Source organism: Thunnus thynnus, chromosome 9 (genome assembly GCF_963924715.1).
Source record: "Thunnus thynnus chromosome 9, fThuThy2.1, whole genome shotgun sequence".
Taxonomy (NCBI): Eukaryota; Metazoa; Chordata; class Actinopteri; order Scombriformes; family Scombridae; genus Thunnus; species Thunnus thynnus.
This window is the reverse complement of record NC_089525.1, coordinates 29,479,589-29,505,156: the sequence shown is the minus strand read 5'-3', so window position 1 is coordinate 29,505,156 and position 25,568 is coordinate 29,479,589. Positions and strand designations below refer to the sequence as shown.

Here is a 25,568-nt window from a genome sequence, read left to right as displayed (position 1 = left end):
AGTTATCTTCCTTGCATGCCGTCCAGCTCTCTCTCACTCAATAATCTTTGGGATATGAGCATCTGTCTGTAGTTCACCAGCAGTCCTCCAGCTGTGGTTGCTGATGGCAAAAATAAAAATCAATACTTACTTCCATTTGGCTTATACCTGTAGAGGTAACGTAAGCTGTTGAAACAGACAAATAATCAACATTTTTCTAAAGATTTCTTTTCGCACGTTTGCCTTTTTAGTTTACAGTTGAGATGCAGATAAGAAACATGGAGGGGAAGAGACATGAGGTACTACATGCAACATAGGTGCTGAACCAGGAACTTTGTGGTTACATGATATGCATCTTAAACCACGAGGCTGCTAAGACAGTTTTTAAATTTACATCATTTATTGAGCAAAAATGCAAACATACTCTGGTTCCAGCTTCTCAGATGTTAAGTTTTGCTGCTTTCCTCTGTTTGTTTTATTACTGTAAAAGGAACATTTCAAGCAATTCAGAGACATCTCCTTTTGTCTCAAGAATTAAAAAAATGATTTTTTACTTTAAAAACATTTTTCTGTCATTTGACTAAATGATTAATCCTTTTTATCAAAGAATTAAAAAAAACAACAACAGCGTTAATCTATATTTTTCTTACTGTCAGCAAAAACCATGAAAGAAACCAAACCCACAGTGCACTAGTCCATCTTAAGATACATTCGAAGGGTTGCAGTCAACAGACATAGTAGATTTAATAGAAATGACATTGAAATGTAGTCGTTCCATTTGGAAAAATAAACTTCTGTTCTTATTTCTGGCCCATTTAATACCGTGCCGTCACACCTGTGTTATGTTCTCAGGTGTTCTGCTGATGACTAGTCTCTCAGGAGCTGTGTCATCAGCCAGAGGTTAACAGGTTTTTAAATATAGTCACTCCCCTGCCAGCAGGTCCCAGCTTTCTCTACATATGTGTGTGTGTGTTTGCTGACTCGCCTGCACCCCCACAAGAGAGCACGGTGAGGATTTTGTCAGCGCAGTTACCTCTCATTAACACGTCTCTTAATAAAAAGAGAGGCTTGTTTTAAAATTCAGCGTTTCCCCTCGTGATCTCCCCGATTCTCTACGGTGTTGCTCCGTCTCACAGGTTGTATGCTGCAACAAAATACTAGTTGTTGATTTCTGGATGTCATGCTATTAGTCTGAATATTTTTTATTCATATATCAGGATGTGGTACCACTGAAAGCTGATAAATAAATGATAATAATGTATAATTGCCGAGCCAAATGCGCAACAATCCAACTAATTTTCTCAGTCGATTAATCGTTTGGTTTAAAATGTCAGAAAACAGTGAATCCTAGTGAATGTGAATGTCTTCAAATTGCTTGATTTGTCTGATTAACATCAAAACCAAAATATATTAAATTTACAGTGATTATAAAACACAAAAATGCAGAAAATCCTCACATTTGAAAAGCTGGATCCATCAAATATTTGGCTTTCTAGCTTTCATTGCTAGAAAACCTCCAACCCTTCCCTCGCTGTCCTTGTTTCCTGTCGGCCTCGTCACTATCAACCATCCAATAAAGGTGAAAATGTCCAGAAAAGGAACGATTGATCCACAAGTTTGGAGTTTGAGTTGAGTCGTTTCATTCAAGTCACAGACAGTATTTTGTTTTGTCTTCTCGGGTCCTCCAATGCCAGTTCTGCTGAGTCACACTACCACAGGTGTCACAGTGATGATATGTTTAATGACATTAGATGTCCTGGTTATGACATCGCAGACAAGTTCTGAGACACATGTTGTATATCGGTCTCATGTCTTGAACCACATTCTTTATCTGTGGTGTTGATGAAATTTGAAAGAGTCCATGCAGCTTCTGTTTTTTCGCCTTTTCACACTGATTAGATAATCAGATCAGCGTCACTTGTGAGAAACAAATTAAGAAATGGAGAATGAATGGAGCCTTACTGATCAGTAATCAGCAGTCTGGAGGATAGTGGAGCGGGGGCTTGTGACTAAAAATCTTGAGACCAACTGTTGAGGGTTACAAGAAAAAGGGAAACAAACAACAATGGTGAATGGGTGTGCTGCAAGGCAACACGTACCATTAACACTTTAATTTTACTCTGGATAGTATCTCTTCTAGTCATTTATGAGCGGACAGAACAAAGTAGCAGCAGGAGGAGAAGGAGGAGGTGTCTGAAGAATCATGGAGAAGGAAGAAAAAAGGCTTAGCTTTCCTGGTATCCTCCTCTTCTAGAGCAGATAATCCAGTAGTCCACTGGTCCAGTTTAGTGGGAGATAATTGGATCCCGTCCTGTCCAATGAGCTCTCTGCAGGAGGCCTGTCGTGTCTTGGTTTGCTGTTGTTGATCCCTCCATTTGGCCCACATGGATTAATGGATTCATTCAGATATTCTAACAGTTGTAATCCTTTTGTAAAAAAACATATTCATTATTTGACATAAAGGCAGTGGCTGCAGTAGACTGTAATTCAGTGCAGCTAAAAGACTTTTTTGGTAAAGTTTCCTCTTTTTTTTTTGGCGGTTGTGTGTGAGTACAGTAGAGAACCAAACAGGAAATCTGAGCACAGACAGACAGTGAGATAACATACCAACCGGGGATGTTGTGGTTGCATGGTATGCATCTTAGGCAAATTGGCCACCATGATGCCCTGTTAAGACTTGAGTTTGAAATAAGAGCTGCTGGTGCACCAGTGAGACACACCATCAAGTTTTTGTCACTCTCTTTTGGGTTTGTTGTATATAATTTAGGGACAAGTAAGAAATATTTAAAGGTCAAATCAATGAGGAAGGTAAAAAGATGAAAGGACGGCTTCAGAAATGTTTTAAGTTTGTCAGGTGCCCAAAATGAATATTGAAATTTCTTCTTGTCGTAATCATTCCTCCTGTTCATACTGACCATTAGAAGATCCCTTCATAATGTACTTGAAATGTAAGTGATGGGGCAAAAATCCACACTCCTCCTTCTGAGCAAAAATGTATTTAAAAGTTTAATCTGAAGCTAATATGAAGCTTCAGAATATAAATGAGTCAAATCAAGTAGATATCTTTCAACGTTACAGTCTTTTTAGTGCCAAAGTCCCTCTTTGTTACTATACTACCACTCAACAGGAAAACACTGTCCGAGGAAACACAAAGAGGGAATTAGATGCTAAAAAGACTGTAAATGTGTCAGATATCCACTTGATATGACTAACTCAGACTGCTGAAGCCTCATATAAGCTTTACATCAACCTTTAAATGACTGTGTGGACACACTGTGGATTTTGGCCTCCGTCACTTACATTGAAAGGACATTGGTGAGGGATCTTTTAATAGCCAGTATGAACAAGGGGAATGATTACAGCGAGGAAAAACTATTTGACTGGTCATATGGACACTTGACTGTTGTTTTATGACACACTTGTTAAAATTGTGAACCTATCCTGTAACTCTATCACAAGTTTATGATGCACTGTGGAGTTTTCTTATAAAACCTGCATCGTTTATATCCATGTTATGCTGACTAGCATTTTTTTTTTCCATGTTGCCTTTTGTATTTCTTAACCAACTGTCCATCAGTGAAACAGCATGAAACTGTCAGCAGCAAAGTGTGTTGTCACGTTCATGATCCTGTCCACATCAGAGCATCATTGTTGTTGTGTTAGACTAATGGTTAGACAGAAAACAGCGCCCGGTCATAAGAACATTGCTCTATTGTGCTTCTAGTGGTCAAAAACCTCACAGGACACCTTTAACTCCTGGAATGCGTTAATAATCCCAGGGAAGAGATTATTTTAGCCATGCTAACAGAGTGGTTTTAGGGATGGTGGTCGGTCGTTCTACCACTTTGTTCCAGACTGAAATATAAATGGATGCCATGAAATTTTCTACAGACGTTCACGGTCCCCAGGCGGTGAATCCCACTGACTATAGCGATCCCTTAACTTCTCATCTAGCGCCATCATCAGGTCAAATTTGGTCAATACTTTTGGTTTATGACCAAATACCTGCAAAACTAATAACATTCACGTCAGATTCAGCTGCACTTTGTGTTTGGAGCTAATTAACAAATGTTACAAATGCTAACAGGATCAGTTAAGATGGTGACTGTATTATCTGCTATACGTTAGCATATCAGCATGGCGCCATGCTGCCGTTAGCGTTAGCTCAAAGCCTCATAATGCCACTAACATTGCTGTAGACTTAAGTCTTACTCCCTTTTAAAATCCTTAGTTTAGAAAACATTATGAAGTATGCATTAGAGAGTAAACATGGTAGATAGACAGATTAAGTGTAAGTGTGTGTGTGTGAGCTAAAGAGGGGGAGAATGTTTGAATGCAGATGAAGAACTGTGGTAGAGTCAGAAAGAGCCAAGTAAGAAATGATGAGTGTTGGAGAGAGAGAATGATGATTCCCTTTATTTTCCTCCGTATTTTCCATCCTCAGAGGCTCGTGTTCCTCACCATGCATATGTTAGCTCCGAGCCTAAGTGCATCCTTTCATCATGTTTTCCAGCATTTCCAGTATTCACTCTATTTCCTCTCTTATTTTCTCTGAGGCCTGAGGGAGGCCAAGCTCAGCACACTTCATAGCCAAACAAACAAACAAAAAAAAGCTGCTTTCCATTCTCTGAAATGTTTTGTCTGTTGTTCTCTCCCACTTTTCCCTCCATACTTTCATTTTTATCTCCTTCCTTCTTTCCTCCTGGTTGACTTCATTTTCAGCAGGCATCCTTCGTTCACTCACTCCTTCCCTCCTTTTGTTTTATCCTCCCATTTTATCTCTCAATGTGTCTGATGGTCTTTTAAGGGTTTTATATTTGTCACCATTTTGCTTTTTTTTTTTTGTTATTCCCACGGGTATCTGTGTCTCTATATTAACTTCTTCTAGTCCTCCTAACCAATCTTTTATCTCTTTACTTCAGTTTTGTTTCACTCTTTCTGTCCGTCTCTCTCTCAGGTGGTGACACTTCCTCTTCCACTACTGGCAGTGCCTCTCCGGTGCCCAACAGCTACGATTCCCTGGAAGGGGGCAGTTATCCAGGTACATCTTCATCCGAAACATACTGTCCATCCAAATAATAGACAGACTCACAGATATCACATTTTAAAACCATGTCTATTCTTTTAATTTTGTCATCATGTTAACACAATAAAAACCACTTGTGTTCTCCAGATATACATCATATTACTTAAATACTGAACTCTCTCTCTCTCTCGCTCAGATTCAATGCCACCTTCCAACAATATGAGCAACCAGGCCACGCCCTACGGTAGCTATGGTTACCCCAGCATGCAGCCAGCCTATCGGCAGGGACTCGCCTCCCACACAGACGCCTCCCCCTCCCGCGATCTGTACGGCCAGTCAGGCTACCAGCAGTACTCCCAGGTTAGTTCACAGCTTGAATAAAACAGTGTTGTTTGATGTTTCATCTTGTGGGTTCACTTGTTTAACCGGGAGTCTGAATCCAGACCTCTGAATCGCCACATCTTCATTTTGTCGGGTCAGCCAGAAGTCTGCTGTTGTGAATGGCTGTTTGTGCAGTTGGAGGAACAATGACACCAATCAGAGCCTTTGAACGCTGGACTTAACATTATGAGGTTGTGCCAGAGTCTGAGAGATGAGGGTCATCTTAAGCATCACTGTCAACAGTCTAATTAGTGACTATAATAGATTCTGGAGCTGAAACTGTTAGTTGATTAATCAGTTGGTTGATATACAGAAAATTATTCAGCAACAATTTTGGTAAGTGAACCGATTTACATTTTTAAGCAGAAATACTTAATTTTAACTGTTTTTTTAGACTTCTATGATAGTAAATTGAATATGTTTTGGTTTCAGACTGCTGGTCAGAAAAAATCTGCAATTTGAGGCGTCATCTTGATGTCTGGGAAATTGTGAAATGAATTTTTCACTGTTTTCTGACAATTTTACCAATGCATGAATCAAGATAGGAATCAGCATTATGAGGAATGAGGAATCTCATTATTTTTAAAGTCATATCACCAATCAGGCCTTTGTTTCCAATCATTCAGTCTGAAGTGTTACTGCAGTTTGTTTCAGCTCAGACAAATCTAACCTGTACTGATCACTTGTTGATAAAGTTCGTATTTATAAAGTTCTCTGAAAACTGTCTAAACTGTCAAAAACTGTTGCAACACTGACCTTTTTATTGTATTTTGGCAATAAATGTTTCTATATCCCACCCTCAGAGATTCCCTCTAGTCGTTCAGGACGACAAAGCTCATCATTTCTTGGTCTCTTTCTTCTCTTCAGCCGTTCCCGAACCTGTCCCAGCTGTCTGCAGCTCTGGGGGGGCTGAGTGGGGTACCAGAGCTGGAGGTGGAGGCCCTGAGGCCAATCAACCTACTGCAGGAGAGAAACCTGCTGCCTCCCAGGCCCCTGGAGGCTCCTGAACCCAATCTCAGCTCCGACCTGAAGAAGGTCAACTGCAGTCCGCAGTAAGAAGATAGTAGAGTTTTCTTTCTTTCTTTTTTTTTTTTTTAGCTTAGCCTGAAATAGCTGCAGCGGCTGTTCTCTCAGAACTGAGTATTTAATTGAACTCTTTTACCACCAAATAATGGGAGGTTCTCTACTAAAGTAGCTAGTAAATAACATGAGATAGAAATAAAAATAGACATCATGAACTTTAACACACAACAAAATATAAAAAAAAACGTGGGAACTTGAAGAAGGAAATGAATGTGGTTAGTATGAAAAACAGAATTACCAGCGTGTTATAAACAGAAAAATAAAACTAATTCAGTTTAGAATCTCTCTCTCTGTCAGTCTTATCTGTGGATGTGTTATCTAACTCACTCCCCCATGTTTCTGTGCTGAACAGGACGTTCAGGTGTACCCTGACCAGCATCCCTCAAACTCAGGCTCTGCTCAACAAGGCCAGGCTTCCCCTGGGCCTCCTCCTCCACCCCTTCAGAGACCTACAGGTACGATCTGACCCCTAAAGCCCCTAAAAAACGCAACACATCGTAGGATTTCCCCCCCAGGAAATCACCTGACTCATTAGATGATTTGCTGTGTGACGTCTTATTGATAGTGATGACTGTTTTCTTGCCTCAAGTAGAGTTTGTGAGAATTAATTTACTAAGAATTTGTCTGGTTGAAAAAGCCTTAAAACCTTTACATTATTTTATCAAATCTTAGGATACTACTCCTATTGTTGCTGTTACTTAAAGCAATTGCATTAAGTTTTGCTAGCTATTCTGAGGATGTCACCAAAAATCAAGAAAGGAAAATCCTGCACAACTTTGGCAAAGACCGTCATTACTTCTGGCCAAACATACTGTAATAAAAGACACTCATGCAAGTGTTTTTATGTGTTGAACCGTTGCACTTCTTCTAATGAAACCACTGGGATTTACTCTTTAAAACACATCACTTCTCTGCAGAATTTTTTTTTTTCCACCAAAGTTGGACACCTTTTACAGTTGATGAGGACAGAAAACACGAAGGTTGTGAGGAAATTAATCCAGGCTGATATGACACTAGCTAACAATGGAGAAACATTTTGTTATATTAAAAGTTGTAGCTTATTACTGGACGCTGGAGGAAGAGTACGGTATTATGTGAAGCATAGTAGTGTTTGTGTGCTAATTAGTCTGTTGTAGACAGTTTGCTTTGTGACGGCAGAACAAGCAGGAGGAGAACGATGATGAGGTGCAGGAAGATAGGTGAGTGTATTTATAGAGGTGTCAGTCGATGTGGCGTCGGAGGGTCTGAACTGACGAAGAGCAGGGATGCATTGATATCAGGTCTGAAGCAAACCTTCCAGCAACAACGGCAGGTTGATAGACGTTGTTTGGCTCTTCCTGTTTTTATATTTTAAAGCCATTTGATGGATATCAATTCAGTAAAACAAATTCACAGCCTTGGACCTGCCAAATGCATCCACAGACTTCTACTGTTGGCCGCTGACAGCCTTCAGTGCACTCATGGGACATATTCAGATTATGCAACAGTTGTCGGTGCCCAGGTGCTACTGCTTGTAGTAGATGATGACTGTGCTCCATGGATAGAGGTTTCACCGTCACCATGTGGTTCACTCTACACCTTTTGCCAATTTGACACTATTAATAATTATTCTGTAGTGGTCCCAGTAATATCTGCTGGTAAAGTGTACTTCAAGTTTATTTTATTTATTTTATTCTGCACCAAAGTGCTTCACAAAGACAGACGTATGTATACACATGCAAGCATAAGGACATATATGTGCATAGCAGATGTTGTCTGTTATACACATAGTACTGAAGTAGCATAACACATGACATCATTAAACTATGTTTTGAGTAGAAATAAAAAGGTTATGAATGCAGTGTGCAAGAGCAATACTTTCCACTCGTAGCTTGGGATGTTTGATGTGAAAGAGAAACTTATTTTTATTCTAATTGTTTTTATTATCTGTTAACTCCTTCTGCTCTTTCATCTGTTTCACTCTGTGTCTCTTGTTTTTCACTCTGCATCGAGTGTTTTGTCAGAGTGATGGTTATTCGGGGTGCTTTAGCTGTGCGCTCTCCATCACGCCTCTAAGCGCCTTTTTTCTGCCTCTTTCCTGGTCGATGATCATGGAGGCTGCGGTGGAAATCGTAGATGAAAGTTTTTACAGCATTCTGGGTGCAAATTCAGGAGGCTTATCTCCACGTGGTAACCGCAGTTATAGTCAAATCAAGCGCACCTGCAGAGCAGCAGCCCCACACTAAACTGATGTAACAGCTACATGAGTTGCATGTTTTGTGTTTTAATGCTGTTGTTCATCGTTTGTGATGTGAAAACGTCAGAGAAATGAAAAGCTTGTGTCCTGGTATTAGTTCTGCTGCCAGACGGTAGAGGAGCAGACGGTAGAGACGCTGGTTGGTCTGTTTAAACAGAGGTTAAGCCGACTTTACTGCATTTAACACCGGAGCTGAGAGTGTCAGAGCTTGGAGCAGGAAACACAGTCACTCTGCATCGTGCTGCCGTCCTCCACTTCCATCATCTCATGCTGATTAATTTTGAGAGAGAGTGATGGGAAGCTAGCTGTATGAGCATCTATGTGAAACCGACTTTGTTTTTCTTGGATCAGCATGGTATCTGAACATCCACAGCAATGGTGACTAGTGACTGGTGTTTGGTAAAGAGAATATAATTTGTCCAAAACACACAGTGTGGCTATAAGATGTACCAAAGAATAAATAGCCTATAATTGAAGGAAAAAGTGGAGCAAGCGAACGTGATACACCATCTGAAGAAGTCCTTGAGAAGACATTTATAGAAACACAGAGAAGTAGGTCAAATAAAGACCATAGTCGCAAAGATTTGTTCAACCACATTCACTATGAAAGCGAAACAAAGCTCCCTTCACTCGTCTTCTGAGGCGTGAATGGAAGAATGTTTTGAAAAGGTCATGGTTGTTGAAAAGGACGTGGGAGACAAAAACTCAAAGAGAACAATATGATGTAAAATGTTTATCACACAAGGCACGTTTTGTACTTTTTATCAGTAGATGCCCAGTTTGTCTCTGACCCTTCTCTCTCCCTCTCTGCAGCAGTTACCGGTGATCACATCGAACACAATAGTGCGTTGTCGCTCCTGTCGCACCTACATCAACCCATTTGTGACCTTCCTGGACCAGCGCAGGTGGAAGTGCAACCTCTGTTACCGGGTCAACGATGGTACGAGTCCATTTAGATCTAATTCTTGGACAGAGAGGAATATTCTTGACTTTCTTCTTCTGTCTTGTTATGTCTTTAAAGTCCTATATTTACTGTTGTTCTTTCATTTTTGTTCCAAGAAATTTTGCAGATGTGACACCTACTGTTTTTTTTCTGTCTCGTTCAGTACCAGATGAGTTTATGTACAACCCGGTCACCAGGTCATACGGTGAGCCCCACAAGAGACCGGAGGTTCAAAACTCCACCGTGGAGTTCATCGCCTCCTCAGACTACATGGTGAGCTGTTTCTCCTGACCGTTAACTTTTGGTTCGTCTTGTAGAAATGTGAACATTTTTATTAAAGTTTATTGTGCAGTTGTGAATTATCATGTTGTGCAATTGTCAGTCCACTAGAGGGCAGTCTTGTCTTTGCATCACAACATGTACATTTAACAGAGAAAACAGAGTACATGTGAGGGGACACTTAACCAAATTAAAAATAGGAATTTAACCAAAACAGACATTCACATTTAGTCAGTATCAACTTCATTACATCCTCACTGATCATGTGTGTTTGCTCTACTTATTGTGTGTTCAGTTGCGGCCCCCTCAGCCGGCAGTCTACTTGTTTGTGCTTGATGTGTCTCACAACGCTGTGGAAGGCGGCTACCTGAAGTACTTCTGCGAATCACTTCTGGATAACCTGGATAAGTGAGTGCTGTTGATTATCAGTAAACAATAAATATGTCTGGAGAACTCCTTCAGACTTTCTCCATAAACCAGATCAAGGAGGAGATGAAAAATAAGCGGCTGGTTAATAACAACTGTCACAACCATTTCTCCAGGATATTTTTTTTATGGTGGTTTTGCTTCTAAATCCAGAGCTGATAAAGACTTGTTATGTGCTACAGGTTGCCGGGGGATACGCGCACCAGGGTGGGTTTCCTCACCTTTGACAACACAATCCACTTCTACAACCTACAGGAGGGACTGTCCCAACCGCAGATGCTGGTGGTGTCAGACATCGACGGTACGTCTACACACTGGACATTTAGATTTCATACTGTCAGGAAAGATTAAGTCACTTTTTTTAACCGCCAAAAGTAGCAGCAGTGTCCAAAATGATCTTTTTGGGACGTTTGCCAAAGGAGGAGAGAATGTTCCAAACCAATAAGAGCCTTTTTAAATGGCCAGTAAGCAATGACGCTCATTTAACAAATTCCTATACATGTTGTCGCCTTAAATTGTCACTTGCAGACATTTACAGTCATATTTCACTGTGAATTGGTGTTTGGTGGATGGTAACTTCATATCTGTGGTAGGAGTTGTCCTAAAAATGGTTAAATACAATCACATCTCAGTTGTAGCACACAGCAGTGATGTTTTTCTTTAAGGGCTCTCTGTAAAATGTCAGGAAGAATAAAAAAAACAAAAAAAATAATTGTGGTTTTGTAATTAGATCTTGGTCAAATTGATAAAATTACTTAAATTGACTATAAAGAAAGGATGGATGTTTTTATTGCTGAGAAAGGATAAATTGCTCTCCTGGAATTTTAAATCGCTGCCTGAAGTTTAAAATGAATTAAATTACATCCAGTCAAATGTTCTACTAGCCGGAGGTAGCAGTTATTACTTGGACTCATTTTTCCTATTATTAGATATTCTGAATGTCTTGTGGAAAAAACCTTTCTGCTTGATTTTTTATGTTGTTTTTTTTCTCTTTTGTAGATGTCTTCATACCATCTCATGACAGTTTGATGGTGAACTTAAAGGAGAGCAGAGAGGTAGATAAAATAAATGTGTTGCATTTGTATCTATGTATGTACAAAGTTTGTTTCTCTTTGTTTCTTTCTTATTATTCCCTTTTTTATCCTTCCTCCTCCCTGCTCTCATCCACCCTTTCTCCTTTCTGTCCTACATTTCCCATCTCAATATCTTTCATCCACTCGTTTTCTCTTCTCTTCCCGCCGTTTCCCTCGTGTTTCACGCACCTGTCTCTCCTCCCTCTCCACTCTTGATCACATTCTTCCTTCCTCTTCTTTATTTTTCCCCTTCCTCCTCCCTCGTCTAGCTGGTGCAGGACCTGCTGAACTCCCTTCCCGCCATGTTCAGCCAGAGCAGGGAGACCCACAGCGCCCTCGGCCCGGCGCTACAGGCCGCCTTCAAGCTCATGTCGCCCACCGGGGGGCGCATCACAGTGTTCCAGACCCAGCTGCCCACCCTGGGTGCTGGTCTGCTGCAGTCGAGGGAAGACCCCAGCCAGCGATCCAGCACTAAGGTACGGACGAAGGGGGCAGAGCTTTTTGGTGGGTACGGTCTATCAGCAGCTCTTCACTATAGTCTATATGTACTATATTCAGTGTTCTGTTTCAAACAAACAGATAAAATAAACTGCATCATTTCCTGTCTGGCAGATGTAAGATAAACAAATGTCAGGAACTAAAGATGTGAAAGCTTTCATGAACTACATGATATTTTTAGAGGTTGATTAATCTTCCATGACCACAACAGGAAGTCATTTTTTAAAAGCAAAAATGCTAAAAAAGTCAACTGGATGTTTTGACTCCAGATGTGAATATTTGCAGATTTTTCTGAACTCCAGTATAATTGGAGTTCAGACTGTTGGCCAGACAAAACAAGCAATTTGAAAATATCAGCTTGCGCTCTGGGAAACTGTGATATTTTTCACAAATTTTTGGCATTTTAAAAACTAAACAATAATGATGTATCATTATTGTAATGAAATTCCTTCTGACACTGTGTTTATATAGATGAAACATCTCAAATTAAGACCAGCTGGTTAAACAAACCCAGACTCATAATTATTTTTTATTATTTTTTTAGGTAAAATAATGAATAAATAGAGTTAAATAAGGCAGTAAAAGGTTATTGAAAGATATTTTTTTTGTCCCTCCGTCGCCAAGCATGTAAATACATCTTTATATCAGTTTTGATAAGTTTGTGTTGGAGAATCCAAAGGTGGAAGTAAAACTTTTAACTGCTTTTTTTTTTTTCTTTTTCCATTTTACCGTTTTATTTCAAACCAAACCATATGACTGATGAAACACAGCAGAAGAAATGACTCTTCCACACCCCCCGCTGTGCTGGATCTCTTCTTTTTCCTCTTGGCATTGTCAACGCTGTTATATTTATATTTCTGCCACAACTCACTTTTATTACCAGCCACAACATCATAACTGGATTACACGTTTCACTTTAGAGACAGAACCTCTGCGCAGGATGCTGAGTTAAAAGTCTGCTTTTTGTCATTTCACGACTGTGATTTATTGATGTTCATCATCTGCCTTCTATTTTTTGATCTGAAGGAACTGCCAAGAAATTACAGCGATGCTTTCCAAACGTCGTGAACTAAATGAACCATGAACAGATGTGCTGTCTTTTTTTTCTGACTATGAAAATGTGAAGAGGGAAAAATGATTTTCTGTTCTTCGGTTTCTGTTTCTTTCAGGATGATTGTGAGGCTGGAAAAAAGTAAATTAAGAAAATGTACTCTTTATAAATCCAGCAATGAACAGATCATACATCATTTTTTCAATTTTTACACTCTGTTATTTTGTTTATTACTTAGCTTTAGAGATGCTGGTAGATAGATGGATAGATACTGTGACCTTCAGACGGAGCCAGACTAGCTGTCTCTCCCTGTTTCCACTCTTTATGCTAAGCTAAGCTAACTGGCTACTGGCAGTAGCTTCATATTCACAGATTTGAGAGTGGTATTCATCTTCTCCTGACAAGAAAATAGATAAACATATATCCCAAAATGTTGCGCTATCGCTTGAGTGTTTTTGTGACGCTCGGAACACATTAACAACAACGTGTCTGTATGTTTGCAGGGAGTGCAGCACCTCGGCCCCGCCACAGACTTCTATAAGAAATTCGCACTGGACTGCTCAGGACAACAGATTGGAGTGGATCTTTTCCTGCTCAGCTCCCAATACACTGACCTCGCCTCGCTAGGTAAGAACAACACTCTCACTCTACGTCTTTATCGCTCCTGTTCAGCCACGTTCAGGCTGCAGGTCACACTGTCCATCTGTTGTTTCAACACTTTGATTCAGAGTGAAATACAGTATAAAACACTAGTGGATACTATTAAGTTTGTTATACATCAAAACCACTGAATGCCATTACTACCTGCTCCATGTAGATGTTCCGTTTTAAATCCTCTAAGAATAATTAACTGAAATGTAAATGTCTTTTCTCCTTCTCCTCCTTTTCTCCAGCATGTATTTCCAAATATTCAGCAGGCAGCATCTTTTACTACCCTTCCTTTCATTATATCCACAATCCGGCCCAGCTGGAGAAGTTCCAGAAGGATCTGGAGCGCTACCTCACCAGGAAGATCGGCTTCGAGGCGGTCATGAGGATACGATGCACTAAAGGTAAGAGGTCACACACACTCACACACACACACACACTTTCCAACTAAAAAAAAGTGTTATCTCCTGTGTCCTTTAATAACTCAGTTTGATCTCTTCATGTCTCTGTTACTTTAACGCTATCTTCACTTGTCTGATGAACATATTTCAAACGTTACTCACGTCCCTGCTCTCATCCTCTGCTTCCCACTCAGGTTTATCCATCCATACATTCCACGGTAACTTCTTCGTGCGCTCCACTGACCTGCTGTCCCTGGCCAATGTGAATCCAGACTCCGCCTTCGCTGTCCAGATGTCGATCGAAGACTCTCTGGCAGACTCGTCTCTGGCCTGCTTCCAGGCCGCTCTGCTTTACACCTCCAGTAAAGGTGCTCGATCTCACACACACACTTAAAGAGTAACTCACACTGATTTTACACATCGGAGTCTGTTTACAGGTGTTGGGGAGTACTTCTGCATATGTGAAGGAACTTTTATAAAACCTTTTGTGGCTCCAGAGGGAATCTGATAATCTGGAGATGTGGAGTTACATTAGCTCTTACTAGCATAACACAACCAAATCTCTCTTGAGTTGCATTGTGGGTAATGTAAGAAGAATGCTTGGAATAAAATAGACGATATCTGAGGTTTTGCTGTGTCAATTTTGCAGCGCTTCATTGGTGGAGTATTTATTTAAGTTGTCGTGATGGGAGTGTGAGCTAAACGTGAGCCAGCAGTAGAATACTGTATTTGAAGGTTTGAACATGTGGAGCTGTGTTTCTGCGGAGCACAGTGTTTAGTTAACCACTTTGGATGAAAATAGATTTTTAAGAATGTTTGTATGCTCACACATGACCCACAGCTGGCTGAATTCTAACGCCGCTGTTTGCAAATACCTTTTATGGCTCATTTTAATCCGCTTAGATAACCCGTGGTAGGAATTTAGAGAGATAGAGAGTAGTTTCACAGATAAATATTAGTTTTTGTGTTCTTTTTATGTGTTTTTGTGTCTTCTGATCTTGTATCAAATCTCCAACAAAACAGCTGCATCACTGTCTCTGAAGTGTCTTCTCATCTGTCCCTGTAGGAAAGAGACGTATCCGAGTCCACACTCTGTGTCTGCCGGTGGTCAACCAGCTGAGCGACGTGTACGCTGGGGCTGATGTCCAGGCCATCACTTGTCTGCTAGCCAACATGGGTCAGTCTCTCAGCATTCACTTTTCAAATATATTGTCCAGATATTCACTTTTTTTGTCCACATGTGAAAGTTTAAGCTTCACTGTAGTCTTAACAAAGCACTACAGGAACATTTTAAATACTGCTTTTATATTTAGCTTTAAACTTTTGAGGCTCAGATGCAACTGCTCAGATCTTTAAAACTTTCACTCCAAAAAAAAAAAAAACATCGTGGCTACTCTGCTGAAGGAAAAAGGTTTTGTCTCCAACTCTGTTCAGAAAGCCATACGATGTGCCAACACCACCTCTCGCTCTGATCTCCTATCCAGTGCACAAAAAACAGAGAATCCAAGCCGAGGTTGTTTCTCTACTGAATATAATCATTGTGCTTCACAAATTAAAGACACATTGCAACAAGCAGAACAACCTTTGAGAGACTTCTGTAAATCCCCTTTTCTCATTCAGGAGAGCACCTAAAAAACATTAAATATTAAAAACATTGTCATGTACAAAAATATGACTCAGAACAAGACCACATGTCTGACAACAACTGGCATGTATAGATGTGATAACTGTGCCTGCTGCAGCAAAACAACAAATACTAAGTTGTTCAATTACCTCCACACCGGAAGGAAAAGTTCCTATCTGTGAATTTATAAAGTGTAGGTAGACTCATGTGATTTACATGTTATTATACCCCTGTGGTCTAATATACGTTGGACAAACAAAATGACCCCTTAAACAGTGAATATCGCAGCATAAAACTGCAGTCCATACAGGCAATATGGATTATGCAATTACAAAACATGCTGAAGCAAATCACAGTTCATGCTCTTCATTAACATTCTGTGGGATGTAGAGTCAACAATGACTTCAGATTAAAATGCTTTTTAAATTAGGACTGTGTGGAATCTATATGTCCCTTTATTGCCATCTAGTGTATGGTCTTAATAGTGAATCAGTGAAGCTTCATATTGTATAAATGGGGATTTAAGTATATACGTGTGATTGGTCCCTGTATCTAGAACCATGAGATAAGAGAAGTGATTGGTTCCTAAATAATTGGGTCCAACTGTCAGCTGTGTATTAACTCTGCTCTTGTGTGTGTAAATAATGAATTGAACGTGTTTACTTCAAAAGCTCTGAAGAGGCTCTGTGCTGAGATGTGCTTTTCACATTTTTTGAAAACTTTAAATAGTCAGGGAGAATTAGTGGAGCAGCATAATATGATTGTGATCTATATTTTTCCTCCTCAGGATATTTCATGTACTATATAACCTTTTCTGAGATGCATTAACAGGAACTATTTGCTGCTATTTGCTGTGTAACTCCTCTTCATCCTGTCTTCTCTGTGTTTATAATCCAGCCATCGACAGGTCGATAACGTCCAGCCTGTCGGACGCCCGGGACGCCCTGATGAACGCTGTGGTGGACTTCGTGAGCGCCTACAAAAGCAACGTATCGAACCTGCAGCAGTCGGGCCTCGTCGTCCCCACCGTCATGCGTCTTTTCCCTCTCTACATCCTCGCTCTGCTCAAACAGGTGTGGCTGCTTGGCGGGCGTCGATGCATTAAGACACACAAACACAAAACATGAAGGTTAATTACAGGTTTTAGACACAAATATTTAAAACCAGAGAACCAATAACCAGAAGAACACATAGATATTCCCAATAAACACCCAATTATCCACCTGCACATCAATATTATACATCTGAAAATATGACCCTACACACACACGCACCCTGGAAAACGCCCTTACCTGAACTACTGAACTACAAAATGACCTCTATAAACACACACACACACACACACACACACACACACACCCTGGAAAACGCCCTTACCTGAACTACTGAACTACAAAATGACCTCTACACACACACACACACACACACACACACACACACCTTCTTTCATGCACACCGTTAAATGCTCAGGTTTGGAGTCATAAAGACTCCTTATACGGTCAGTGACTGTATTCACACACCCAGGACTTGTCCATTCATCCACCCAGGGTGTGTCCACATTCAGACTCACTCTCACACCCTCAACATCGTTTGACAAACATACCTCGATAGGTGTGGCGGTAAGGGTGTACACCAGGGCTGCAACTAGCGATTATTGCCATAATCGATTCATCAATTTAATGTTTAGTTTATGAAATGTCAGAAAACAGTGAAAAATAGCTGTTATAATTCCCAGCAGCTTGAGGAGATGTATTAAAATGTCTTGTCTTGTCCGACCAACAGTCCAAAACTCAAAGATCTTCAGTTTACTGTCATATATGATGAAGAAAAAGCAGCAACTCTTCACGTTTGAGAAGCTGTAAACAGTGAATTTTTGGCATATTTGCTTGAAAATTACTTAAATGATTAACTTAATATCAACATTGTTACATATTAATCAACTAATCATTGCAGCTCTAGCGTGCACCCTAATCCATATAAGAGTACAAACAAGTGCAAACAAGAAAATGGGAGTAATTACATATTTTTCTCTTTTATTCCTGGTGAACAAAAGTTGCGACTGAGTCATTAAAACCTCCTTCATCGCCCTCCAGCACAAGATTTTTTTATTTATTTTTTATCAATATTCGTTACTTCTAACCATCAAATGAAACTTTGTTTTTTAGCAAATACTTCTTTAATCCTCAAGCAGAGACAGTAAATGAGACTTATTTTTAAATATTGACAACTTGCAGTGGAGTATAAATGTGTGAACAAACAAATAAAAGGCAAAAAAAATCAAACACTGTAATAAAGACTTGTGTTTCCTTCCAGAAAGCGCTGCGGACAGGCACCAGCACGCGGCTGGACGAGCGGGTCTTTGCCATGTGTGAGTTCAAGACGCAGCCGCTGCAGCAGCTGATGCGAATGGTTCATCCTGACCTGTACCGTCTGGACAACATGTCTGACCAGGTAGCTACACGACCGAGATACTTGAGGGATGAGTCAGTTAAAGGTGCGGCGTGTAGAATTTAGTGGTATACAGCTGAACAGACTTGGCAGAAATGGAATATAATATAAGTATGTTTTCATTAGTGTTTAATCATCTGAAAATAAGGATTGTTGTGTTTTTGTTACCTCAGAATGAGCTCTTTATATCTACATAAGGAGCAGGTTGTCTTACACAGAGCCGCCATGTTTCTACAGTAGCCCAGAACGGACAAACCAAAAACCGGCTTCACTTTTTTCTGCGAGTTTTGCAGCCACCGTAGTTTCTCCTACATGCTTGGAAATGGAGGCATATTCAGCTGGTTGCAATCTGCAACCGCAGCACTAGATGCCACTGAATCTTACACACATTGGGTCTTTAAAGTCAAACAGCAAATTCATTGCACTGGTCGTGTGTCACCTGCAGGGGGCGCTCCATCTGAACGACACACTGGTCCCCCAACCTCATCTCCTCCACCTGTCTGCAGAGAGGCTGAGCAGAGATGGAGCTTTCCTCATGGACTGTGGCAACGTAAGCTCTCAGTGTTATTATTTATTCATAAAGCACAATGAGGAAAACCTGTGAAACACCAAACATCCAGCAGAGTGTCAGAGGTTTTAAACATGATGCTGAACTCTTATTGTAAGCTTGTTTAGTCATTTCAGGTCATTAATTAAATGAAGGTAAATGCAATGTTGTTTTAGTCTGTAGGGAGGATGAGCAATGGTTCAAGCAAAGATAAACTGAGCCTCTGTGTGGGCATTTATTGTGTCATTAACAGCAGTTTTAGTTGAGTTTTAGTATCCTATAATTTCATTTATGGGGGTTTTCCATCCCGACAAAGATAAAATACAGAGGAAACTGAAACAACATTTGTCTGTGAAGAAGATTTGTTGATTTTACACTAATATTCACTGGTACTGAAGTTTGTCTCCGTTTCTGCTCCTCCAGGTGTTTTACCTGTGGATCGGTAAATGCTGCAATGAGACATTCATCCGAGACGTCCTGGGCTGCCCCAACTACGCTTCAGTACCCCCCAACATGGTCAGCAAGACAAACTCGAACACACAAGACCTCGTACAAAACGAGACGTCCCTCTTTTGCATGTTAGATTAATTTTCAACAGGGAGGAAATTTCACTCACAGCCAACATATCAGGAAATTACATGTAATAGCTGAGATTACAGAGAACAGCTGTGATAAGGGAAATGGCGCAATTGTTTTACATGTTGACCCGACACACACACACACACACCGCCCCTGCTGCAGTGTGAATGATGCAATGCAGTATTGTACATGTTTCCCTTGAAAATAAGTCAGTTTTGCTTCACAAAGAAGTTCTGCATTTCTGTAAGCATTGTGTAAAAAAAAAAAAAAAAAACCTCACACAGCAGAACAGATTTGCTGGTGTTGCTTTTCTGCTTTTTAACAAACCGTGCAGCTACCTAGAAAGCTCTGTCATTACCACACACTGCGGGCAAACAGCAGCTGTCAGCACTTGTTTATACTGTTTATCTCATTTTTTCTAGAAAGGGGGTCAACGTGTCCCAGAGCCACCTACAAAACCCCTACATTCCTAACCACAGGCATATTTCTCCGGACCACATTGTGTGGCTGAGATGACTCTGAATCCACAGTTTCCTATCCGAACACACACACACACACATAGCAGTGAAAACAATGTTGTTGATATTTTGCTTCTCCTCTCCCTCTCTATGAATCCCAGAGTCACATTCCTGAGCTGGAGACTCTGCTGTCCGAGAGGGTGCGAGCGTTCCTCGACTGGCTGCAGGACAACAGAGCGTTCAGCTCCACTATACACGTCATCAAGTAAGCACCGGCCACACATCCGGGCGTCTGACTCCGACTAACACTTGTCCGTTAGGGTGTGACGGTACGCGTCTTCTTACATCCAGATCGGATGCTGGGAAGTCAGAGTGCAGCTCCTCCAGTGAGGCGTTGACCTGCAGGCGGAGAGAAGGGTTTATATAACTCCTGATCAGTTTCAGCAAACCGTCGTCTTTAAGATCCGTTAACGCTTGAATGAAATTTATAGTTCAGAAAGTTTAAGAGTGTCATATAGAGGGTGTGACGTCTTTTTATGTTTGCTGGTTTTTATAACGGCAAAGCAAAATGAGTTTCACTTCCTCTGTTCTCACCAACTGTGCCAGTAACGAGGAGGGTCGAGGGTTCAGTCAATATTCTGATAATATATTTGAGATAAAGTTCATCAGAAAGAAGTAACAGGAAGTAAGGACTGTTTTTTTTGGTATGACTGTATATTCAAAGCCTTCACTTCTCTTGCTGCTGCGCTCCTTGTGTGGAATCAAATAGTGAGGGGAGATATGAAAGAGGGATTTTTATGTTGCTTTTTGTTCGTACCTGATGAAGAGCCAATGAGGGATTGAAAAGTTTAAATTTAATAAAGACAAATATTTTTACAGTGTTGCAATTTCTTGGGTAGGTTGATAGTTGAGTGAAACTTTTACACAACGCCCAGTTGATTCTTCACCCAACCCAAAATGAATATAAACCAGAGGAGTTAAAAAAATGTCAGTCAGAGGTCAAAGGTCATGGTCAGCCTGTAGTGATGTCTTTGATGTCAGGTGCTGAAATGATCAGTGAATAAATAAGATTGTTTAAAGGACGAGTTCTGTCTTAAAACTACAGTCAGGAGCCCAAATGAACATTGAAACATATTTTTCTTGCTGTAAACATTCCTCCTGTTCATACTGACCAGTAGAAGATCCTTCATGATGCACTTATAATGGAAGTGATGGGGGGGAAAATCCACAGTCCGCCGTCTGAAGCTAATATGAAGCTTCAGCATCCAAATGAGTCAAATCCAGTAGACATCTTTCAACGTTACAGTCTTTTTAGTGCCAAAGTCCCTCTTTTTGTTACTATACTTCCACCGCAGCTCAACAGGGAAACACAAAGAGGGAATTTGATGCTATAAAAGACTGTAAATGTGTCAGATATCCACTTGTTATGACTAACTCAAGACTGCTGAAGACTCATATAAGCTTCACATCAACCTTTAAATGACTGTGTGGACACACTGTGTGGTTTTTGGCCTCCATCACTTCCATTGAAAACACATTTGAAGGATCTTTTAATATCCAGTATGAACGGGAGGAATGATTACAGCGAGGAAAAACCTCTTTCACTGTTCATATTGAAACCTGACTGTTGTTTTAAGACAGACTTGAAAAATTGTGAACGTGTCCTTAAAGTCACTTATCAAGAAAAAATGTAAAACATCCTCTGATTCCAGCGTCTCTTATGTGTGGATTTGCAGGTTTTGGGGTCATTATTTAATTGAAGTCATACTTCAGTGTCCAGTTCATATCAATAAGAAGTAGCTCGTCACCAGGGTGTCAACTGTGCCCAGAGATTATTTGTCGAAAAGAAAAAACTGACGGCGCCATAGTTGTGGTCGGCCTTCTGAAAAACCTACTCACAATTCCAGTGAACTCCCAGTTTCACATTAAAGTGAACCCCCTCCTCCCAGCAGAGATTGGTCTGAGGTTGACAATTCCAGCGAAATCCTCCCAGTTTCACTTTAAAGTGAAACCCTCCTCCCAGCAGAGATCAATCTGAGGTCGACAAAGTTGTTTGCGGTGTAAACACACAGCGAGCTGATTGACAGCGGACGCGAAGGCTTCCACAGGGAGCGCATTGTTTCTGCTTCCTCTCTCTCTCTCTCTCTCTCCTTCCTGTGGTACTGCATTGTTGCTCGACCACATGTTTACACTCCGCTGTTGTTGTGGAGGACAGCTGATGTCGGTATAAATGGACTGAGTGGTAGCTGAACGGATAATTGCATAATTTTCTGACAATTGAGCATGTTAGTAAGTCATTATGAGGTGGATTTCTTGAGAAAGGCATCCAGGAATGCTGCACGGGAATGTCGGACTCCGAGACAATTACTGTATGAAGAATGGGGTTGGACTTCCTGTAGGGCGCTTTCCTCTGACGCTCTGTCTTTGTTTTGTGTTTTCTCGTCACACAGGGACGACGCCTCGGCTAAAGCTACCTTCTTCCAGCACCTGGTGGAGGATCGGTCCGACTCGGCTTCTCCTTACTACGAATTCCTGCAGCACATTCAGCAGCAAATGTCCAAGTAGGCTCCCATCATGCAGAGGAAAAACTTTGGACGCTACGACGATCCTCGAACCGGAGCGGAGGATTCACCGCCTCCATAGAATGAAAACGTTAGCGTTAGCAAAAACGACGGGACACCCGATCGCTCACTCCAGACCAGTTCTAGCGATGTGGGCCGCCTCCCCTTCCTCCCAACAGTCTTACTAAACAAACTCCGCTCTCCAAACTCATCGGTCTGCCATGATTCGACCATCAGAAGGGGAAGGGGTGGGGGTGATAGAAAGGGAGGGGATAGATGTAGAAAAGAATTACGATTTAATGAAGGAACGGGGATTTGTGAAAAATGAATTATTGAAGACGCTCCTCCAGCCAGCTCGGCGGCTAACCACCCCCCCTCCCCCTCGTAGCTTCTCGTCGAATCGCTCATGAGAAAAAGAAGGGGAAGTCGAGCCGAGAGGACGCCACTTCCACGTGTTTTAGTTCAGTTTGTTTTTTTTTTCGTGAGCCTCACATGTAGCTAGTGCTGTCTTTTTATTTTAATTTTATAATTTATTCCCTTCCTCACTTCCCTCAGTTTTATTTGAAGACTGTTTTGAATACACTGGAGAACAGAAAGAAGCATCCTCCACCCCCCCCCCCCCCTTTTGTTGTTTTTTTCTTTTTTGGCATGCGCTCTGAAATACGAAACGCATGTCACCGTTTTGTTTGCTGCTAGTCCGAGGATAGACGACAAACCGTCTGCGGAACGGGAAGCGAGTTCAGCAGCGGGTCGGACGTTGAAAACCCCCCCACCACCACCACCACCACCACCTCATCGGGCCCCCCCTCTTCTCTCCTCTACTGTGTGAACTCCCGATTTGTCAAGATCAATACTCAAAGAGCCCCCCCCCCCCTGTCAACAATCTTCTTCTCGTTTGTTTTATTTTTTCCAGGCGCTAACTCAAGTTGCTATCCACTTTTTAACTATTGAAAAGAATCTTTTATGTGCGATAATTTATGAACCAGCTTATTAAATAAAAAACAAAAACAGAACTCTGCTTGTTTCATGTGATGGTGGCGGTTGATTTACAGAAAATATGTTTGGATCCAGTTTTTATTATACTGCAACAGTTTGTTCATTACTGGTCTGAAACTCATTACTGTCACTCCCAGTGTTCCCACAGTTTCCAGGCAGCTCCTTCAACTATTCTCAGACATCATGTGGCCTTTTCAGGACCTTGACTAACTCGTGTTTTGACACATACGCATCATCCTTCACTCCCACCACCTCACATCTCAGTGATCTTATGATTTCTACACACATTCAGAGAACTTTTGACCTTTTTTTTAAAAAAAAATGGAAAAAGAGTATTTCTGTATTTCTCAACAAACATTCACATCATGATCACAGATCGTCTCTTTAACGTTATTGGTCAGTGTTGGTTTGGATCCACTCAACACAGTGCAGAAAGCAATAAAACATTACTTTAATATACACTAAAGTCCCATTAAAGATCTGATTAGTGGTGTTATAATGTGATTTCCCTGTAATGTTTATTAGCTGACCTGGCTATCATCCCACACAGCATTACAACACACCAGTATTTTATAAAACATGTATCTTCCAGTAATAAATTACAAAATTATGTGGAAAAGAGAGACAAAAGATTACACATGAACTGTTTACAGAAAAGTCTTTTATATAGCAGCAGTGACTAATTTAAGCTTTGCTATCAGATCATAATAAAGTTATATGATCTAGGAATAAAAATGATGAAACTTTACAGGCTATTTGTGCTGTAATTAGTCTGTTTTTGTCTGCGCTGCATCTTTACTCCTGATTCTCCATTATCTCAGGAACACTAATGATTTCTGTTGTTGTGCAAGATGTTAAATATAAACATCATATAATAATGTTAATATAATATAAACAGTTAATGGAGCAAACTGAGGTTGGGCACCCCTGTGCTACTTTATCTACTGTATTAACTAAAGTAAAACTACAGTCTCTTTAATATTCTCATTTTATTGGCCGTCGTGTATTTTTCCACTTTGTGCAGTGGACAGCTGAACTTCATCCAGGTATGTATAACAATAATGATAATAAACTGAATTAATAGAGCACCTTTTTAAATTGCTTTTTGCAAGATAAAAGTAACAAAAGACAGGATGAACTAATGAAAAGGGAAGAAAATGAGAAAAAACACGATAGGTAAAGTGAATAGAAAAAAATAAATATAGAAGCTTATGAAAGGTGCATTAAATATAACAGAAAATAACATAAAAACCCGACTGTACAGTAAAAATGTGTTTGTGGAAGTGATGCTGCATCTTTTCTGCTGTATCTCAATTCTTACCTGTAAAACCGCTCGAGAGACGAACTTTAAATTTTTAATCAAAGTCGTCATTTCTGTCAGTTTTAGTCTTGTGTAGAACTATTTGTCCTCAATTCCCAACATGCAGATTATAATTCTGCTCAACGCTGCTCCGGTTAAATTTTTAGACCAACTGAAGAACCTGAAGAAAATCTTGATTTTTAACGTTTACATTTATGACAACTCTGCTGCAATCTGTTCAATACATTTATAGCAGCAGCTCTCTGGTCTATATATTCCAGCAGTCAAGTGGGAGTCACAGGGTAAAGCTGCTGGATGGTTGTAACTTTTATCAGCCACATCGTTTAGACTCGAGCACTAACTGATTAGTTACAGAAATTTTCCTGATGGACGCAGTTGATGTTATTCAGTATCTTTAAACATGCGGACAAGTCATAAGGGTTCACAGCTGTAAAGCCCACGAGACGCTGAAAGTACGCATTGAACTCTATTCTGTACCGTTTTACTACAGCGAACACCGTGTTTGGTTGAATTAATGTACTTTGAACGTCTTTCCCATGCTTTTCCTCACTTATTCTGTGTTTATTCCCAAACATCACAGCAGCAGGAAATGACCTAATGAATCCCATCGACCCGCAGAGGACCCCTGTGTTAGAATTAACTTTGTTTTCTTTAATTGAGTCAAGCTGCTTAAGAAGAAGAAGAAGTAGAGTTGTAAAATACTCTGAAGCTAATGGCCTGTAGTAAATACACAAACAGCTTAGAGCTCTGTGTCCTGCCGTGCTGGCATCTCCTCTCTGCTCCATTTGCAAATATATCAGGCTCCCATATGGTCCGACTACTGTTGTTCTCATGGAAAATTGCACCCTGGACCTCAAATATTTTATCCCGGTCATGGTTTCGGTGCCAGTCAGCCAGACTGAAGGCAAAAACAGAAAAAAAAAGCTGCATGAAGAAGTCTCACATTCTCAGTTTTCATTCTGAAAAACATGGTTCAATCCTAAAATATGATTAAAACATATTGGAGGCCA

General features: G+C 40.6%; 2 protein-coding genes across 3 annotated transcripts in view; one reads left to right on the top strand and one right to left on the bottom strand.

The window, feature by feature from the left end:
- The window catches only part of sec24b (SEC24 homolog B, COPII coat complex component), a 29,080-nt gene extending 5,534 nt beyond the window's left edge, over positions 1–23,546 (top strand). For both annotated transcript variants that reach the window (XM_067599988.1, XM_067599987.1), the window contains 20 exons: positions 4,937–5,020; positions 5,202–5,365; positions 6,254–6,438; positions 6,822–6,924; positions 9,519–9,645; positions 9,812–9,921; positions 10,223–10,335; positions 10,536–10,654; positions 11,353–11,408; positions 11,696–11,902; positions 13,479–13,602; positions 13,869–14,027; positions 14,219–14,392; positions 15,091–15,201; positions 16,546–16,721; positions 17,962–18,099; positions 18,542–18,646; positions 19,067–19,159; positions 19,842–19,945; positions 22,131–23,546. In XM_067599988.1, coding sequence (XP_067456089.1) covers positions 4,937–5,020; positions 5,202–5,365; positions 6,254–6,438; positions 6,822–6,924; positions 9,519–9,645; positions 9,812–9,921; positions 10,223–10,335; positions 10,536–10,654; positions 11,353–11,408; positions 11,696–11,902; positions 13,479–13,602; positions 13,869–14,027; positions 14,219–14,392; positions 15,091–15,201; positions 16,546–16,721; positions 17,962–18,099; positions 18,542–18,646; positions 19,067–19,159; positions 19,842–19,945; positions 22,131–22,245 — 2,567 coding nt within the window. In that variant the 3' untranslated portion in view covers positions 22,246–23,546. The remainder of the gene's footprint in view (positions 1–4,936; positions 5,021–5,201; positions 5,366–6,253; positions 6,439–6,821; positions 6,925–9,518; positions 9,646–9,811; positions 9,922–10,222; positions 10,336–10,535; positions 10,655–11,352; positions 11,409–11,695; positions 11,903–13,478; positions 13,603–13,868; positions 14,028–14,218; positions 14,393–15,090; positions 15,202–16,545; positions 16,722–17,961; positions 18,100–18,541; positions 18,647–19,066; positions 19,160–19,841; positions 19,946–22,130) is intronic.
- The window catches only part of LOC137189883 (sperm microtubule associated protein 2-like), a 96,091-nt gene that overhangs the window by 30,257 nt on the left and 40,266 nt on the right, over positions 1–25,568 (bottom strand). The window lies entirely within an intron of this gene.